At 46.0% G+C, this 20,779-nt stretch overlaps 1 protein-coding gene across 13 annotated transcripts in view; it reads right to left on the reverse strand.

The window, feature by feature from the left end:
- KCNMA1 (potassium calcium-activated channel subfamily M alpha 1) overlaps positions 1–20,773 on the reverse strand; it is a 709,157-nt gene extending 688,384 nt beyond the window's left edge. For 6 of the 13 annotated variants that reach the window (XM_023527946.1, XM_023527936.1, XM_023527941.1 and 3 more), the window contains exon 1: positions 20,289–20,773. In XM_023527946.1, coding sequence (XP_023383714.1) covers positions 20,289–20,639 — 351 coding nt within the window. In that variant the 5' untranslated portion in view covers positions 20,640–20,773. Of the gene's footprint in view, positions 1–3,929; positions 9,005–18,108; positions 19,058–20,288 lie in introns of those variants that run through there. The other 7 variants (XM_011355314.2, XM_023527940.1, XM_023527937.1 and 4 more) reach the window with 3 other exon arrangements.
- Positions 20,774–20,779: the final 6 nt, after the last annotated feature.

The raw sequence follows: 20,779 nt of genomic DNA on the forward strand, positions 1-20,779 counted from the left end.
GCAATTCACCTCCGTGCTGTTATTCCCTGTGTGCAGCAAAAACTATAATCACTCTGTTCCTTGACAGGATGTTTGCATTTGAGCTAAAATTGCCTCCTCTGTCCAATTTGCGGCAATTCGGTTCAGCACAGTGAGATGAGGAACTTGGCTCCTCTCACGATGGCTGGCGGCTGGCTTGACAAAGGCGCCTTCACACTGGGAATGAAAAGGAGATGGGGTTTGGTGGGGTAGGGAAGAAAAGAACAAAATCTGTCACTTTATCAAACACAGACGAAGACTGTCTGCAGGTGGAAAACTGTTGTCCAGCACTTACACATAGAACAGACAAAATGCCCTTTCTTCTGGGGAAGCTGAGCATGAGACATTTCAGGACCATATGCCAAGCCACTGGCAAATGGAATAGAGAGAGGCTACCTTTGCTGGCCCACCCTCAGACATCCACACCCCCGGGCATCCACAGCCTGCCACTCCCCGGGCATGGACAGGCGTCTCGTCTGCTCAGAGCCTGGAACCTGGTGACAAGAAAGAGATTCAGTGTCAAAAATATAAAGTTAGCCAGTGTGGACCATTAGTCAAGAATCTGTTGAATGCTTATTTGTTCATTCATTTACTCAATGTCTACCAAGTGCCCACCCTGTGTTATGCCACATGCTTGACTCAGGAGATACAGAGGTAAATGAAGCCCACAGCCCAGAGTATGCCAAATCCTGAAGGATGCAGAGTCAGGAGCTTACAATCTAGCCAGAGAGTTGGGTAAATGAAGCAAAGTGGAATTCTCCAGGGCTTGTCCTCACCCCTCACCTAACATGGTGCTTTCTATAAGGGGAGCTCAATGGTGGGCTTGACTGCATCTACTTCTGCAAAATGGCATCACTCCACCTGGACCCATAATAAAAATGGTGGCCACTATCTACTGAGCATCTCTCATGAGCTAGATAGAACTTTCTGCATGGTCTGCGTCCTACAGGCAAGGGAAGCTGAGGCTTGGGGAAGGCAGACAACTTGCCGAAGACCACACAGCCCATCAGTGGGTAAGGCAAAACCTGAGCCCAGGTCCTTGTGCCCCAAGTCCCATGCCCCTCCCACCTCACCACACAAGCAGAGGGAGAAGCACCCACATCTGACCCTCACCCACCCGCAACTCAACCATGGACTCCCCTAAGGAAGTGCCACTGTGCCTGATGCCCCTGGGATCCTCTTCACAGCCTGGCGCGGTGTGAGACAAGTTGCCAATGAGCAAAGTATTTGCTTAACTGAGTGACTGTGACAGAATAATAAGCTTGTGATAAGAGGCAGTGAAAAGTAGGAAAGAAAGACAATGTGGAAGTCTTCCTGGAGGAGTTCAGTGTACAGAAGACGTTTTTAGTGCCTCAGAACACATAATCCCCAGTAGAGGAAGAAGTCTGAGGACAAACACCAGATGTTATGTAAACCTTAAAGCAGGCACCTGGCCTACCTCAGAATATCAGAGTAGCACTTATTCCTAAAAGGGGGAAACTGTCAAATAAGAAATAAGCCCACCAAAGCGTGGAAGCAAAGGCTCAAAAAAGCCCTTCTTCTTGGTCCTTACAGCCCCAAAGGTCCTCTGGTTCATTCACAGTTCGGCAGGCCCCTACGGGCATTCAGAAGACAGAAAGGCTGGCCAGGGTCGAAGACATATGAGCCCAGTAGACTCGAAAGCCTCTTCACAGACGCTTAGCCTTCTGGGAGAAGCACTTTTCAGGCTCCCCACCATTTCCCATTCTTTTTGCCCTCTCTGGCATTGTCTCCATCTTCCTGAGGTTGTGGAAGATGGAGGGTGCCGGGCAGAACATTTAGGAGCAAAATCAAAATTCTTACAAAAACATGGGATTGTTGGAGCCACAAGACACCCTCGTAATTGCCTCATTTAATACTTATTTTATATGAAGGCAAACAGCACACCACACCTCAGAGAATTAACCCTTTTAAAGTGAGGTCACTCATACTCCAAATTCTTCCTTTCCCCTCTCCTTCATTTCCTCCCTTCCTCCTCCTTCCTACAAGAGACGGGGGTGATGTGGAGGTACAGGAGAGAAGCATTTCTGACCCCACTTTTCTTTTACCCTAAGCTCTGCCTGCACATGTGGTATCCCAAGGAAAAGTCTCCACCTCACTGTTGACCTGCCTTGGCACTCACCACTGGCCACTGGCTACCACGCTCCCTCAAGCAGCCTTCTCTTCATCTCAGTAGCATCCTCACCATTCCCATTGATGGAGGACAGGGGTCTAAAATAACAGTCAACCTCATCATAACAGGAGCCATCTATTGAGTACCTAGGAGGTGACGAGTGTTCATAGAGATCATCTCATTTAACCCACACAAAAACCCTACATGGCGGGTATTTTTAGCATTCACATTTTACTGATGAAGAAATTGTCCAAAGCCACCGAGCTAGTGCCACATAGAGCTGGAATTAGGGACCGCCTTTGTCCAACCTCAAGCTAGGCTATAAAGCTCACAAGACTCAATTTGCGAGACCAAAGCCAACATTCAGAATGAGTGCTGCCCTTGTGCAGTGGGGCAGGGGAGGCGGAATTACACATTACACAGTGCTGCCAAAACTCAAAGCATTTCTGGAGCTTTCTTTGGAAATCACCTACAAAGGTAACTTTACACATCACTCAAACCTTCAGATTCAATACACGTTATTACACATTTGGGTGACCAGAACTACCTTGCCCGTGTTGGCTTCTTCTCATTCATTACACTTGCCTGCAAACTCCCTTGGACAGTTTCCTAAAATCAAACTGACTTTCAGAAGTTGAGAGATGTCATCCCACCAACATTCAAGAGAACACACTGATGCTAGTTCAGCCTGGGATAAGCCCCCAAGAAAAGATCCTCACTTTCTAAGTAAGGATAAAATTATTAGTTCTTTCGGTCTGCATCTATTCGAAAAGTGATGCTGGACACTGTTCTTTCGGTCTGCATCTATTCGAAAAGTGATGCTGGACACTGTTGTAGGTTGCTAAGGAAACAGAGATAAACATAAAAAGGTCACATCCTCTTGGAACCTTCAACATGGGGACAATATTTCAGGCAACTTTTGCAGAGGACTTCAATTGTCCCAAGCACTATGGATATAAAGATGGACGGCATACAGTCCCAGACTTCAGGAACATTACATTTCTAGTGGGGGGACAGGCATGCCAGCCATCCCTCTGGAAGCTGGGTGGACTAGAGTGAAGAGTTGTGGAAGACAGGGTTGTGGAAGACCTAGGAGGTGATGGTCCATATTAGGAAAAGAATCAGTCTCCCAAAGGTGACCAAAGTGAAATAACAATAACTAACACTTAAATAGCACTTGTTACATATCAAGTTTCACTCTAAGCAATAACATATTATCTTCCCAACAACTCCATGAACTGGTTACTATTATTAATCCCACTTCCCAGGTGAGTAAACTGAGGCACAGAGAGGTTAAGCAACTTGCCAAAGGACTAAAAGTCAGCAAGTAGCAGAACTATGATCTGAGCCCAAGTAGTCCGGCTCCAGAGGGCATGCTCTTGATAACTACACTGAACTAACTAGAAAGAGAAATGATGCTCATTTGGACATGTACATTCTGGACACTGGGTTTTAGAAAAGCTTCCACATTGCTCATGTTATTACTCATGTTTGATCCTCCATTGTCTCAGCAGTGAACTCTTGAACTCACTCTGCTAAAACATGATATCTGAACTGGGTAGAATGGGCTAAAGTAACTTTTCCAAGGGTGAAGCACCTCACCACAAAGAGGAAGACAAGGGACCTGAGAACTAGCCTCTGCTAGCCATTCCCCTTATGCTCTTGATGTTTCAATTGAAGAGCCACTCAGGGTAATATTCAAAGCAGGAGAGAGCTGAGGGGCAGTCTAGTGCTTGCAAACTCCAGAGTACAGGCAACTGCTGTCAATTCACCACCGCTTATTCCCACCTCGGAGAATAAAGGGAAACATCATCTGGCAAGAGCCAAGATGCCTTTGTTCTCTTTGGAATGTGGAGAGAGGAGGCAATTAAGCCCCTTGGCCCCTTTGTTCCTGAAGGTATTTGAGATGGAGAGTAACTTAGAAGTGGAGGGCAGGAACGAGAAGGGAGAGAGCTGCAGGAACCCCAGCAGCATAGGAAGTGGCTAAGAGTTAACACTCTGGAGCCTGAAAATCCTGGTTTCCAATGGGACCCTGCCACTTACTAACAGATGCCCCTTGGGCAAGTGCCATAACCACTGCAAGCCTCAATGCTCTGATTTTAGCTCATCTATAAAACAAAGATAATGGTAATAATATGTACAGCATAGGCTTTTTGAGAGGATTAAGTAAGCTAAAGCATATAGAGTGCTTAAGACTGTGTGTGAGACCTAGCAGCACCCAGTAAACATCCAGTGTTCTTATGGGGTTATGGGAATCATTAGTTATAGCAGAGTCAGCTATGGACAGCAGAAGCTCTCACCCCAGTACTCCCTCAGCGTGGCACTCTCTAGCTCCTTCTGCAGTCTGGGTGTTCTCCAAATTCATTTTTACTCTTCCCAGGTGCACTACTACATTTCCCAGGATCTCTTGCAGTTAAGATACCACGTGACCGAGCTCTGGGCAATGGACTGTGTGGGCAGAAGAAATGTGAATGACTTCCAGGACTACTCCTACAAAACCATACCTCGTGATCCTTACTTCTCATTCCCCGTGTGTCAGCTGGATGCAAACGATTCAGCAGAGACTTTCAGGTCCCCTAGAAGATGGCAGGTCCAGAGATGTAAGGAGCCAAAGACCCTGAATGATTGCGTGAAGCAGTCTCTCTCTCTTCCCCCATGTGGCATCTCCTCTCCACGTGGCCTAGATATCTCAGGGAGGTCAGACTTCTTATCTGTGGCAGCTGGCTTTCTCAAAAGCCAATGTTCCAAGAGACTAAGAAGGAAGTTAGTTGCAAGGGTTCTTTTGACTTAGCCTTGGAAATCTCAGCATCTTTCCCACCACATTCTATTGGTTACAAGCAAGTCACAGAACCAGCCCTGATTCAAAGGGGGAACTACTCGAAAGCATGAATACAAGGAATCCTGTTCATTGAGAGCCTTCTTTGAATACTAGTGGCCATACTGTTATTGATCCCCTCACTTCCCAGGCTCCAGGACCACCTGGAGGAGGCAAAGGAAATTAAAGAAGGAAAACTACCAGTCCTGTCCACAAGAAGCAACAGATGGACAATGCTCATGTGGGATGGAGAATATAAACAGTATCAGAGGAGAGAGCAAGACCTGACAAAAAAGGCTTCAGGCAGAAGGAAAAGGCTTCTCAAAAAGATGACATCCCCAGCAAGTGAGCTAAGCCTTGAAGGATGGGGGTGGCAAAGTAGACAGTTGGAAGGGAAGGAATGGGCCATCCCTGAGGTCACACCCAGCCTTTTACCACATCTGGACCACGCATGAACCAGGCCAAGCCATCTCCACATTCCCCAGTGCAGACATGTCGCTCAGGCCTGGGCACCAAGCAGCTCCTGACTGCCAGCTCCTCACCAGGCCCATGAGCCTGTCTAATACACCAGGGCTCAGGGAGGGGCATTGGACTGTGTACTGTTTACTCTGGCTTGACCTCCTCACCCAGAACCAGCAGGCACCATGGCCAGCAGAAAGGCTAGTTATGCAACTACCCTTGCAGTAGCCTGCCAGCCTCAGAGATCCAGCCTGGCTGCCAGACCTGGTAGTGAGACCGCTGTAGCCTGGGCTCTGACTGCCATTTTCCATACAGGCGCAGGATGCTCTGCTGACAAACACCTGGGGACAGCAGGAGCCGTGGGAGGGAGCTAAAAATAGCACAGCTGGCAATGGAGAGACCTTCTCCAAATCCTCAGGGTACTGTTATTCCTTATCCATGGGACTTAGGGACACACACAGTTGGCATCCGAGTATCTGTCCTTCTCAAAGGCTCATGCTAAGAAAAGGTGTGGGGAGCGGGAGGCCTCCTATGTCACGTCAGAACCTGAACAGAAGTCAGAAGTCATGTAGGTGCTGGGCTTAAGAATGGAAAGGCTGGGTCCGCCTTCACACTCCCATGTCCCCAGTGGGCTTTCTCGGGCCACCCCCTCTCAGACCAACTATCGGTGTTTTCCACTTTTTCTGAATCTCAAGATTTTAATGTTTCTATTCTATGTTTGGCCATTAAGAACTCTGTGTGTTTGTAATTTCTCATGTGAGTATATTATACCAATCCAGCTAGATGCCTAGAAAAGCCATGCATATGGACATGTGGGCTATGCAATGCACAATTCCAGGGGCATCATTCATGACTACAATGCAAACAGTGCCTCTGGAATCACACGATGTGGCTACTGGGAGGAAACACTGCCAGGGAGGAAACGCTGTCTTACACAACCCTGTAGCCCTGGGAAGAGGACAGCCATGCAGATAAAGACTTGGGGACTGACCAATTCATCTCCTGCCTCCACATATTCAGTGCATGGGGTTTGGCAGGCATAAGGCCACAATGCCCAATGGTCTAGAAAGAAATCCATATTGTGATACAATAATGTATTTCCAGGCCATGGAGGTGGAGAGGGGCAATGAATTGATCTTTCTAAGGCAAGGGAAGATTCATGACCACTGAATGAATTACCACTACCTTCTTCTGAGTGTGCAAATTAAATTCTCTGTCCCAACATCCAAAATGCACTTTATTTATGACAAATCAGGGAATTCAGATATATTTATTTGCTTTTCATAGAATTCTCATTCTTTTAATAACATAGTTTCAGAGTTTGAGATATGAGCAAATAGCGTGTGGGAATAATAAGGCATCATTCTACATCAAGATGCTTGGAATCACAGTTTAATAAGACTTTGCTGGGGGGCATCAAACTTTTCCACTCCTCTAGGCTCTCCTGAATAATGTGTGTACACGCGCATGCGCACGTGCACACACACACACACACTTCTCTCAAATTATTAAAAATGTGCTCAAATTCTACATCCTACTCCTAATACCTTCCATGTACGTGTTACTATTAAAAAATGTTTTTACCCAAAACTTCAAGGAAAACCGATACTTAAAAAACACCTCAACATTTATTTTATGCCTCCACATACTCCCCAGCACAGGGATATGGCACATGAGCCATAGTTCATAAAGTACAATTATATATTATCTGATGTGACTCTCATAGCAGCCCTAGGGTTGTGCAGTGAGCAACCTGCACAACTGCACACAGTACACCTGCCTATCAGGTAGAGAAAAAGTGATTATCCCATTTTTCAGCAAGAAAAACCAAGACTTAGAGTAAAACGACTAGATAACCTTTATGGTTTGTTTCTATCCTGATAGTACATAATTCTCTGAACCTGTCCAAGGGACTTCACATCCCATCACAGAATGGTGCATGAGTCTTGACACACTAACTCCTCCTCTTTTCAGTCCTATGTTCTCACAGTTTCTCTCACTCTGCGGCAGGGATGAGCTGAGCAAAGCCAATCTACCATTATAGGAGGTATAACTGTAGGTGTACGGTGCAGGGGTTAGACACATGGGCTCTACTGTCCTGCTGCCTAAATTTAAATGTGGCTCTGCCGCTCAATAGTGTGTGAGTCTGGGCAAGTTACTCAACTTCTCCATGCCTCAGTTTCCTCATCTGTAAGGTGAGGCTGACTTACCACCTCCTTCACTAGTTGTTGTGAGCATTAAATAAGATAATACATACAAAGAGCTTAGAAACTATCAGACACATAGTAAGCACTCAAAGTTTATTATCCAAAAAAATATTTATTTTCTATGCTATGCCTCAGTCTTCTGTTCTGTAAAATGAGGATTATGAAAGTGCTTGCTCCATAGGATTGTTTTAAGGATTAAACAACAATAAACATAAGGGGCTTTCAACAATGCTGATGCAGAGCAACAACTCAAGAAGTCGATAAAAAAAATTTTTGAAGAAGCTAGTAACTCCAGTTCACACAGAAAGACTTACCAAAACCAAATGCCAATAAATGTGGAGACCAACGCAATGTCTGAGGAGGAAGAGAAAAAGGCTGAGAGAACGTTCGTGAATCAACTGCTGTTTTCTAAAGCAGGTGACAGACAGGATATATTAGAGATGAGAGGTCTTTGTTTTAAATTAATTCTCTCTGAGGTCAGGAGGTACAGAGCAGCACAGTGAGCAGGCGTCAGTGAGGTAGGGAGGAAAGAACAGGTACGTCTCACTTGCCAGTTTCTCTTTTCACCATCAAAACCGTTGCAAAGCCCTGCCTAGCATTTAAATAGCATCATCCCTGGAGATAGCTGTTTCAGTTTCATTTCAGTCTGTGTTCATAGAGTACAAATAGAAACCTTTGTGATTTTATTAGTTTCCATGCAACTCAGGAGAGATTTGCATGATAACATTTCGGCTCCTGACTTAAAGAAGGGGCCAATTAAAAAGATCGTGCTTGCACTGCCTGTCACTGGAAAATGAAAAGGTTTCCCAGAGTTTTAAAAATCTCTGTCATATCTGGTTCACGGCCATAATCAACTATTCGGTACTGCAGATGCATTAAGTACCGCCTAAATGTTTAGTTTATTTTGTAAGAAATATTTGTAAGATATCTGATCCCCCAAGGAGAGTTAAACTACAAGATGGCAAAATCTAAGGAAGTATTTTTGGCTGGGCTTCCTCAAGTCCTACACAATCACCAATTCACTCAATAACACCCCAAAGCTACCTGGTACTCTGTGGATCTGGGAAGTGTTAATGTAATGTATCTATGACAAGTTAAAATTTAATACATGGCCCCAGCAGCATAATCTAATTGATGTTATGTAACCTAAGAGACTATTCAGTAAGTTCTGATGTACCAGCAGCTCACGACGGCGGGGAGATGGGGGGTCAGTGGTGGAGGCGGTATTTCAGAAGTTATTGAGTGTGTGGGGATCATCCCTTCAGACACTCTCTCCTTTGCCACAGAAGCTGCGGTCATCTTGGCTCTGCTTTCGACAGCTGGTATGCTCCGTGGAACAGGGCTGACATGAACACTCTCTTTCTGGGGTTACTTCTGGGGTGGGTTAAGGAAAACATCAAAGTAAATTAATTTGCATGACCTCCTCTTTAATCAGATGTTTCTTTTTATGCCCAACCATAACAAAGGCAGCCTATCATAGCACATTCTTTATAGTCTATAATCGAAAACATGTCCAACCTTTCCTCCACACCAAGAATTAAAATACAAACCTCAACAGTTATGTGGCTATATCCTTGGAAGTAATAGCAGAGTCACAAAAACCTATTTCTGAGACTTTTTTAGTGACAAGCTTGATGGTATTTCCAATGGGGTCTGTGTCCCTGGACTATAATTCGTAAATACGCCACCTCATCAAAGTCGATATTGAAGTTTTGGGGACATGTCCATCAAATTTCACTCTTGTAATTTACAGTGGAATCAAAACTACTCCTTGGACCCAGTGCCTTGAATAATTTACTCTCGGGTTCTTTATCAGGTAAAAATGAGAGCTCTGAAATCTGATTTAAGAAATGGCTGTATACTGAAGTCGATGAATCAGAGGGCTTCTTACTTATGAGAAAACTGGAACCCAGAGACAAGGACTTGCCTAAGACACCACAGCTGCTCACACATCAAAATAAAAAATCCAATTATCCTTTCACTTCACTCTAGAAACAAACACCATTAAACCAGTCCGTGGGCAGAAAGTGTTGTTCCGTCTGCTCGGCTCTCAAAGTGGATACCGTCAAAATCAAACAAAGCCAACCTGGGTACTTCTCATGGGACTGCCATTAATCAGTCCTGGTGGGGAAGAATATTAGCCACTCCACCAAAAAACGTGAACACCATGGTGAAAAACATGTGTGGGAAGAAAATGCCCTCATAGATAATGGTGCTCATCACCGAGAGGTGGCATTTAAAGGGATTTTTTTTCTTTTCTTTTCTTTTTTCTAATTTTTAATTGTGGTAAATAGACAGCATATAAAATTTACCATCTTATCTGATTTTAAGTGTGCAGTTCGTAGTATTAAGCATATTCACTTCGTTATGTAGAACTTCTTCATTTTGCAGAAGTGGTACTCTAAACCCCTTAAATAACAACTCCCCATTCCCTCAGCCCCTAGTAATCAGCATTCTACTTTCTGTCTACTTTCTGTAGATACCTTATGTAAGCAGAATCATACAATATTTGTTCTTCGGTGTCTGGCTTATTTCACTTAGCTTAATGTTTTCAAGATTCGCCCATGTTGTAGCATGTGTCAATATTTCCTTCCTTTTTCAACCCGCATGATGATCCACTGCATGCATACATCACATCCATCAATGGATACTTGGGTTGCTTCCACCTTCTGGCTATTAGGATTAATGCTGCTATGAACGCAGGTGTACAAACATCCTCTTTGAGGTATGTGCCCAGAGCGGAACCGCTGGGTCATATGGTAATTCTATTTTTAATTTTTTTGAGGAACCATCATATTGCTTTTCACTGTGGCTGCATCATTTTACATCCCCACCAACAGTGTACAATGTGTCCAAATCACCACATCCTCTCCAACACTTGTTATTTTCTGGGTTTTTATATAGTAGCCACACTAGTGGGTGTGAGGTGCCCTTTTTCTTTTTCTAATGCTTCTCTATGCTGTTTATATTTTCTACAATGAATATACTGTGCATTTAGGATTAAGGACAAAAATTGTAAAATACTGAAGTTGATAAAAAAAAATCTTAGGGGGAAAATAGGGTTGCACAGGAACTTAAGAATTTATTTTTAAGACTGAGGCAACCCAGTGACTTCTCTTGTGCATTCGACTAGAGGTGCCACTCCTATACTCTTCAAGAATCCTACCACCTGATCGGCTGAGATTGCCACAATCCACCCGAGAAATGGCTGTGATTCATGGGCAACTAAAACAATCCCTCTAAGCACTGTGAGGAAAGTGCTCCCAGATGCGCAAAGAAGAAAAACAATGTATGAAGCTGTTGAAAATCCCCAGCACTTGGATAAACCCTCTCCTCTTCCAAATCTTTCCTCCAAGCCTTAGAACCCTTATCTCTGAGTTCTCCATTCGATCGCCATTGGACATCTACTTTTTCCCCTTCCAGAGCCACTAAAGTTCCACTTTCCAAAGTCACAAGCCCATGCAGCAACTTCTCGCAAAGAGGAGCGAAATTCTGCTCATGTACAAGAAGCACATCAAGAAGATCTCCGGGAAGGATTAGATCCCTAGCATCTGGGCCACAGGGTCACACAGGCCCCACTCAAGCCCCACTCATCAATTAATTTGATGAAACTTCTCACTAGAAAAGCTAAAATCTTCCAAAAGTGAAATCACTCTTTCCGCTGGTCTTTATATGAAAAGCTTCACTTCTTGGGGATGAGGTCACTTGTTATCATTTATTCGTCAAGACAAAGGTGAAGAACTATGTTATATGCCTGAAACTAATATAATATTGAACGTCAACTATAACTGAAATTTTTTAAAATTTTAAGACAAAGGTTAAGGGACTAAAAACAAAATCCATCCAATTACATATTTATCTAACCTATAGCATCCAGAAAAGAAATTCTATTTTTCTTCATGTGAACACTTCCCCCTACCCCTGCCCTCCCTCGCCTTTTCCTCTTGCATGTTCTCTTTTCCTTTCTGGCTTTTGTCTGTTCAGCAAAACAGGGGAAATGGCAGCAATCATATCTAGAAGCCCAAGAGGGGAAGAGATAAGATGAGCAGTTCGGGAAGAATAATTTTCAATTCTAGACAGCACCTATATTTAAATGACGCAAAAGAGGCTCAAGATCATTGTCTGTCTTCTCTCCTTTAGGAAGAGCCAACGGGCAGAAAGCAGAGACCATCTTGGGCCCCTTAACAAAGGATCGACACTCAACACCTGGATTCTTGGCATGGCCCCAAAATTACAACTGCTCACAGCCAAGCCCAGCGCTAAACTGTGAAGGAAGATAAACTCTGGAAACACAGGGCATGTGCCAGTAATAAAGAGGCAATTTGATGGTCCAGGGACAGCCGAAACCTCCACTCATAGTTTCTGACAAGACCGGACAGGTCTCACAGGGCAAATTATAAGAACCAACAGTCAAAATGGACCATTTTCCAAACTTTAAAGAATAGAGCAAGGGGACACCTCACTGCCTCAGGAGAAGAAGGACACCAGGGACTCATGAGAGAGAGAAGGAAAGTGTCCTGCACAGGAACAACACAAGTTGCTCTATGTCTCAACAACACTGCTGATATCAAAACACCTCCTAGTTCTGGGCCTTCCTGAGCTGAGTTTAGAACTTGAAATCTAGCATCCACCAAGACTTGTTCCCTATGTCCCAGAAACACACCAAAGCAAAGAGAGGCTGGTGCAAGACAAAAGACCTTCCATTGATTCTAAGGTGGGTTTGTCTCCAATGGAATGGCAGCCTCAGGAGATCATGGAAACCCCAGTCTCCTCTGGTGATGGGGCAGAGGGTTCCCAGACGTGGCACCAGGGAAGAAGCAGGACCCAAACCCCAAAGTCCCCGTTCACCATTATGACTTCGTAATCCCATATGCTTCCAAACTTACAAGATCGACCCCCTACTTGTTGTCCACTAACCTGCAAACTTCAATCCCTCTGCTCCTGGACTTGGCAGGAACCACTAGAGAAGAAGGGAAATAAAGGAAAGGATATAGAGCAGAAGGCAGGAGAGAAGAAATACAGGCTTTCTTTCTAATTACCTTTGAAATGCCCAGAGCCAAGCAGATCTGGGTCCCCAAGAAAACATGGTAGGGGGGCTAATGAAACAACATAAAGAATACAAAGTAAATGAGATGCTTTGAATCATTTTGTTTCTGGCCATGTAAAGATGCATTAGTCATACAGGTAATGAGATCTTATAGGGAGATAATTTGGAGGCTCCGCTTGACGATGTTAAGTATACCCATTCTGAACCTGCAGTGCCAATTATGTTTCCAAATTGGCAATTAGACATAATGTCCCAAAGACAATCACCAAATAATGCCGAAAACAAAGCAAATTCCATCTTTAAGCAGCCATGCTTTTGAAGCTGCCCTTCCGTCTGCTGCCTGACTCATGCACCTCACAAACACAGCTCATCGTGAACTAAATCCTTGTCATCCACTGGTCAAGAGGGATCGGGTGGCATGAATAATTAAAATCCAGGAATGACTCAAACATCATTTTATCACCAAATCGACCCATCCTATTCACCCAGAGTTTCTCCATAGCTTCTAACAAATTACCCAAAAAAGCAGCAAAATGTATTTGCACTACTACATTCACACCCAGTCCCTAGCTAACCACTATGGAAAGGGTCTTTCCAACATATGTGTGCTTGGATTTATACAACTCACTTCCTGTCTTAAGGGGTTTGCAGGCAACTCAGAGACCAGACATGCATATCCAATGAGAATATAACTGGTTTTTTCCTTCCCACCCTGTCAAATAAAGTCAGAACTGGGTCTTATATTTCCCCTAGCACCTAGCTCAGTACATAGTATGCACTTACTATGCAATAAAAGCAAAACAATCGTAATAACTAAGACTTGAGAACCTACTATGTGCTGGGTTTTATACTAAGCCCATCTTCATTTGGGCCACTTGAAGATGCTCATGGGTCACGTTTATTCCAGGTTCTCTCCCTTTTGAAAATGGAACAACATTAAAAGCACATCTCAAGGAAAAAGTCCCTAACAGTATGAGCTGTAAAAAAATCCTTGCTGTGGTGAGAGAAGCAGCTACTTTCAATTTCATGAGAAGGAATTCTTGAGAAGTGCCACTGGAAGGTTGCACAGCATGGTGCCACACATCTCTCTCACTCAGTGATCAGGTCTTGAGCCCAATTCTTTCAAGTTGAACCCTCTGTTTGGGAAGGCCCACCCAGGTCCCTATGGAAAACCAGGCTGGCAATGTTGTTGCCCACTGACTTCAAACGGCAGCCAGCTTCCTGGAGCATCACCACAGTGCAGCCCTGGCTACGCCACAAGCCTTTAATTTTGCAAGAAGGCGGTTTGGCTGAGTTGCCATCCTGGACTTCAGTACGCCTCACCCCTTGCAGCATGACCAACTGGCGCAAGGGAGAGCCCACACATTGAAGGGAGACACACTGACCACACTCTGTACATCTGTAGAATGCTGCCCTGGCCACCACACCCAACCCCAAACCAACATTTGTGGGTTCTTTGGGAGCAGACACCCGAACAATCGGCTTGAGCAATAAGCACCCAGACTGAAACGCAGCAGGCCTGAGCAGATTTTTCTCGACTTAGCTGTCCTGGCACAGAAAACTTTCTTCTTCTCATCCCTTCCCACTGCTTAAGAGTAGTGAATTTCCATATTTAAAAATAGGCCTGTCTTCAGTGAGACTGAGGAATGGACCAGATCCTTGCTACTCTACACTGCAAGGGCATTGCCTGTGTCTTGTCAGAAATGCAGAATCTCAGGCCCCATCTGGACTTTCCAAATCAAAATCTTCATTTTAATAGCTCCCTAGGTGATTCATGTGCATATTAAGGTACGAGAAGCCCCAGGATTAAACAGACTAGTTCTCTCCAGCGTTTGGAGGCAGAGATCTGATACCCCAATTGAACATCCCTTGAGCCTTCTATCCAGAACGTTAGGGCACCTCTGCCTCTGAGGGTAGGGCCCCTAAGTTTCCTACTCCATGTGCCGAGGGCCAGGATTCTACCCACTCAAGAAGCATTTCAGAAAAGGAGACACTCTTGATCTGCTCCCTGCATGCACAGGAAGGCTGCAGAATTTCAGAGGTCCTGCAGGAGGCTTGCCCTTGCTGACCCCCAGCCATGATTTCTTGAAGACTAGTGTCCTCAGCAGGGCCCCAAGAGCTAAGGCATCATCCATCATCACAACACAAACACAGCCCTTTTCACCAGAACCACAGAGGCAGCCCTCCAGGGGCTCACAGCTCTGGAATCCCAGGAAGGTGGTGTTGGCTCTTAAGATTCACAGGTTAGCAGGGCCACTGCCACTGTGAGCCTGGAACATCCCTGCTGCCCACTTTGGGAAGAAGGTCCTGGCATTGCAATCCAATGCTAGCCTGACTGCTTCAGCACCAGGCTTCTCTTGCCCTGGTTGGAGGGGATGGGGGGTGGGAGTAGGGAACACCACAAGAAGCATTTCCTCCAGGCACTCAGTGAATGCCCCATTCCGGGGAAAAAAAAGAATGGTGAGGCAAAGAGGGGGCTCACTTGCTCTTGCTCTTGGAATCTTTCCACCCCCAGGCCAAATGCTAGGGCAGTTCTTCCCTCCCTCCTGATGCATGTTTGGACAAGGCCCCTGGGCATCTGAAAGCAAGGTCAGCCCACAGCTTGCAGTCACGGTATCCCCCTAGGAGATGCTATAAAATGGGGTTATTGAGAGTACCTATCACATAGGGCTGTGCTCTATGAAAATCCCCAGTTTTCAGATGAGGAAACTGAGGCACAAAGCAGTAAAGTCCTTGCCCAAGGTCACAGGCTGACTCTTGGATACTGTACCACTGGCTAGACATCTAGGCAAGGCTGCTCTAAATGAGTGCAGTCAAGAGCAGTTTAACCAATTTCTCTACCACGGGACTCCCCCAGGCCTGTGAAGGGAATCCCCAAGGGGGCACTCAGGTATGCCATGACTCTCATTTTTTTTCACAAGGTTACTTCAAGGGCAAGTGCTCCACAGAACACACTTTGGGAAACACTGCTCAGGGGGGCTGTCAAGGTAAAGCCGGTCACGGTAGAGAGCACCCTGGCTAAGAAACTGTTATATTATTGGGAAAACAGGTCTGTGACCTCCAGACTGGGGAATAACAGAGATGGAATTCATCCCTTCTTAAGGGATGCTGGAAAGCCAAACCCACCCATCAAACTTTTCACTTCTGATAGGTCTACAGCTCCTGGAGCCCCACAATGTTAATGCTTGTCCAGTGAATTCCCCCACCATAAAACACTAGCTATCCTGCCAAGTCCTCATCCACGGAGACTTCCTTGGCTATGTCACCCCAATTTCCAGCCTTGCAACACTCAAAAGCTATGAGCCCAAATCTCACTCTGATTCTGGTAGTTTGACAGTAGACTTCAGCGTCTAGATGTTCCTTTTGGCTCACAAGTTCTATTTGCTGTAGTCTGTGCCCTACAGGGGCCAAAAGTTCAAGGAATCAAAGAGAAAATAAACTCACCACTTTGTGGAGCTATAGTAGCTCCCCTTTATAGGAGATCAGCTGAATGTCAGGCATTTGTTAGATGTTACCTACTCATTATTGCCATTCCTTATAAGAAGCATCATTATGCTCTTTTGACAGATGAAGAAATCAAGGCTTGACATGGTTGCCAAAGATACTCTGCTAATGAGTGTGAGATCCACGATTCGCACTTGGGTCTTACTGCAGTCTGTACTCAAATATGCATTTCCATAAAGCCGGGCATGAGAAGCAAAGCTCTCTGGACAAGGGAAGGTCAGCAGGATTGGGAACTGAGAACTTCTCCAAGGCCTCCCTAACTGATCTCATCAAAAAGGAGTATCCGAAGGTCATCTGATGCAGCTGATCCCCAAACAAGATGAGGCACCAGGAACAATCTGGCATCAAGAATTCTGAGGCACTGAAGCCCTAGCCCTGACTGGATGCATCAGGCCAGACCCTGGGTAACTACCAGACCGTAATGGGATGTGATATTTATACTAGTCACGAGCCTGACAGAGAAAACATGTTGTTTTCTCAGACACAGCCATGGAGACAATACCTCAATAATTCATTATTTTCAGACCACCCTCAATCAAACCCAGACTTCTACAGCTCAAACTGAGAGCAGAAGTGAGTCCATGCCCGGCCATATGCAGGCCCCTCAGCAAATCTCAGCTCCATAGAAAGTTAGCCTCAGTTTTCCTAGACTAATTTAAAGATAAGCAGACTGAGTGCTGGAAGAGGAGCAGAAGATGGAAATAAAGACACATAAGTGCTTGGAGGCTGAATTCCCAAAGGAATTCCTAGAGAATTGCAAAACACTTCTGAGCTAGACACTTTCCCCATAGTTTGTCAACCCCTTTCATTTTCTGACACTGAATCAGAAAGCAGGAAGGGACATTAGAACACAGGGAATTCAATCTCCACATTTTAAACACAAGAAAAAAGAGATCAGAGAGGTTAAATGACTTCTTCAAGGTCACGGCCTTATTCAGACTGCCAGAGCAGCTCCTTATTCACTACATTCTGCTCCTGGATTGTACTGCCAAACGTCATAGCCTAGTAAAGAGAGAGCTCTGATGAAACTCACCAGAGAAAAGAGAATAATGTGAAAAAGTATAGCAAAGAATAATACTGGAATGACTGTGCCCAAGTCCCCTACAGGGGGGAAATGTGATTCGTTTTCTTCTTTATTTTAACATACTCCTACGCGCACACGCGCACACGCACACACGCGCGCGCGCGCACACACACACACACACACACACACCATTCTTTTCAAAAAGTAGAGTCATTCACCATTTGGGATTCAGAGGCCAAAGGTATTAATGATGAGATGTCTCATGATGCACACTCACAGTCCCAGGTTCTTTTGATCAAAAAAGATGGTGCAGTCCCAGAGGCCAAATGCTTGTGATTCCACAGCTCCCTGCTGAAACTTATCTCCCATGGAATTTCTGATGCTAAAATGACCAGCCTTTCACTGGACTCCAGCTCCTGGTCCAACCATCTTGGGACTGAATGAAGGTGAGAGTTAATACATCTGAGGGTCAGGAGAATTGTGTGGAAAAGCAACCTAGGTTTGCCTGGGAAATCTAGCACTAAAATAATTATTCCAAGCTCAAGCCCAAATCATTTTTCTGTAAAGCATCTTGACAACTACCAAATACTTGGAAAGCAAAAAAAATGAAGGGAAAAAAACCATAACTGCAGTATAAATACAGATCTCAAGAGTAGAAAGAAAGCTTATAAGAGGCCTAAGTTATTACTGGGCATAAGGAGCTGGCTACACTGGTTTAATAGAGCAAATCAAGGGATAAATATTAAGATCTGAGCATGATTTAAAATGAACTCTAATGGTATCAAAAGCGACCTGATCTTGATCTACATCAGCCTCACGTCTTCCCAACCAACTGCAAGCATCTCTTCCAGGGCTAATTCTTTGTAGAAACTTCCAGTTATGTCAACTCAGCAGATTTGGAGCTGCAAAATATAGCCTTATATATATAGTGGTTTTTTTTTTTTTTTCTTATGATCATTGCCAAAAACCTATTTTCTCAAGAAAACTGACAGAAGTTATGTTTGGTCATCATTTAGGAAAGATATTCTTTATGTGAACAATACAATCAACATTGCATCACAGGCAATGCAGTGACATTAATGTACCCCCTGGAGTAAAAAGACTTTAGAGACTGTGTTTAAAACCTCAGGATCACAAAAACACCAAAACTTATTTTGGCTCATTGAAAAAAAAAAAAAAAGTTATTGCCCAGTTCTTTACAGATAGGTGGCTGTTTAAAAGTTCACCAAAATTACTCAGTCTAGAGAACAATTCAGATGCATACGGCTATGAGCTATCTTTCCCCTAAAGGCAAGCACTAAATCTTAGTAAAGGAAAATAAACTCCAGAGCTGAAGACTGTCGGGGAGGTGGAGGACAGGAAATGTGTGGATAAGAAGGCTCTACGAATAAGCAGTTGATAGGAGGAGAGTAGGCAAGGGGCACAATCTCAGGGTCTCACAGTTACGATTCTGCTGACTCTGATGGCTTCTCTGGAATTCAAGAGGTTTTCCATCGTAACAAGTAAAGAGAATCCTGTATGGCTAAGAAGGTAACTCCAAAGAAAGCTGGCTGGGCAACCTCTGGAGGCTTCCAGAGAACTGGGAGGGGAGGAAGAGAGTGAGGGCTTTTATTTTTCTTCTTTATTTCCAACACACCAGTATTTTCCAAAACACAAATGTGCTGCCACAAAACACAGCTGAGCTCCAGCACCTAACACAATGTATAATTAACGATCAGGAGAGTGAGCTTTGGTTCATCCTCGTGTGTCACCCATAGCTCCTGGATTCCGTACTTCTTCCAGCAGCAACTAAGGAGCCTGCGACAAGTTGCTGTGCCTTGTCAGAGTTTGAGGGGTCCTCAGATTAACTTTCCTAGAAAAGGTATGAACATTCTGAGGGAGATCCGCCTCTACCTTACACTGTTCCCCAATTCCCCTTGATCTCCCCACCCTCTGAAAATGTTGGCACTGGAAGTCCCCTAGGATAGGAATTACTTCAACAGAAAGCAGCTTGGGTGACTCTTTTTGCCAGTTCTTTTTTATTTTGCAGTTTTCTATGAAAAACTGCCCTCTGCCCCTTACCTTCAGCCAGTGGGGGGAAAGGAGGACATCTATAGGGACCTGATAATAGACCAGGCAGTCAGCCTAGCAACCATACGTAAAATGTAGAGAGTCTTGGTGCTGGTGGGCGTCTCTGCGCCAGGAATAGCCTAACCCGACATCCAGCCACCTCAAAAGCGACGGAGAGGAGGCTCCGCGTTAAACCGCGGCCTCGGCAGGCTCTCCAGCGGACCTGCTGCCCCAGCTCCGCGCTGTTAGTGGCATTTCCAAGGACCTAAAGAGGGTGGCATGGGGGAGAGAATACAGATGCCCCAGAACTTGGAGTGGGGGTATGTTCCACGAGAATATCCAAGGGATGGAGAGGGAGGTGACATCAGATGTGCGACCTCGCCACACTCCTAAAGTGGCAGACTCCTTGCTGCCTCCAAAACTGGGGTGCATCTCCCCAACTTTCTCTCGCCCCCCAGACTCTCCTCCACTTCCTCTGGCCATGTTCCTCCCCTGGGATTCCTTAGCCCAAAAGACTTTCTCCTTTGCCCAAAAGATTCTCCCTTCCTGCTGACTCCATGAACTCATCTCCCCAACAGGTTTCTAAAGTGAGGGTTGATGTGCTCCCCATCGCCCACCGCGAGGAGCCGAGCCGCAGCCGGTGAGCCTTGAGGAACAAGGCACCCAGCGGCACCCAGCTTTCTCGGTGCCCGCGGGGTTGGCTCTCCCTACCCCGCACCACAGCACCGGAACGGCGCGCGTTTCCCACCCTGGCCCCTGCTGCAGCTGCAAACAATCCTACAATAAACAAGCGGACAAAACTGGCATCCGCGTCCCAGAGCGCACCGGTTGGGGGCAACTCCTCATCCGGGGTGCGACGCCCGCTGCCCTAATCCGAGGGCGCAGGGAGAGCGAAGAGGAGGGAAGGCAGCGAGAGGAAGGCAGGCAGGGATGGAGGGAAGCGCGGCGCTGTGAGGAGCAAAGAGGTGGGCTACTGGGGACGCCGAGAAGCGGCAGGGCTAGCGCAAGGGGCGGGCGCCCGGGGCGCGCCTTACCTTCGTCTTGCCCCCGCAGTGGCAGCAAACGGTCCACAGGTACTTGAGCGTCCGCCAGAGCAGTATGATGAAGAGGCCCCCAAAGAAAGTCACCATGGAGGAGGCCAGGAAAGCCCACCACATTCGTTGGCCCCGGCTGTCGCACGGCACCTCCATGGTCACCGGGATGATGAGCGCATCCATCTTGGGCTCGTGGACCGAGGACGAGGAGGAGGATGAAGAGGAGGAAGAGGAGGACGCGTCTAGGCTGAGATGGTTCGCGTGGATATTGCTACTCATTCTAAGACTGCTGCCTCCGCCGCCGCCGCCGCCGCCGCCGCTGCTGCCGCCGCCGCCGCCACCATTTGCCATAGCTAGCAACGGGCAGCCGGCGCAGGGGCTCGGGGGAGCTCCTCCCGCCGCCAGCGCCACCCCGAACACCCATCAACAGCCATATTGCTGCTACTGCTGCCGCCGCCGCCGCGGAGCGCGGGGAGGGGGGCGGGGAGGCG

This window comes from Pteropus vampyrus, unplaced genomic scaffold (genome assembly GCF_000151845.1).
Source record: "Pteropus vampyrus isolate Shadow unplaced genomic scaffold, Pvam_2.0 Scaffold20, whole genome shotgun sequence".
Classification (NCBI taxonomy): Eukaryota; Metazoa; Chordata; class Mammalia; order Chiroptera; family Pteropodidae; genus Pteropus; species Pteropus vampyrus.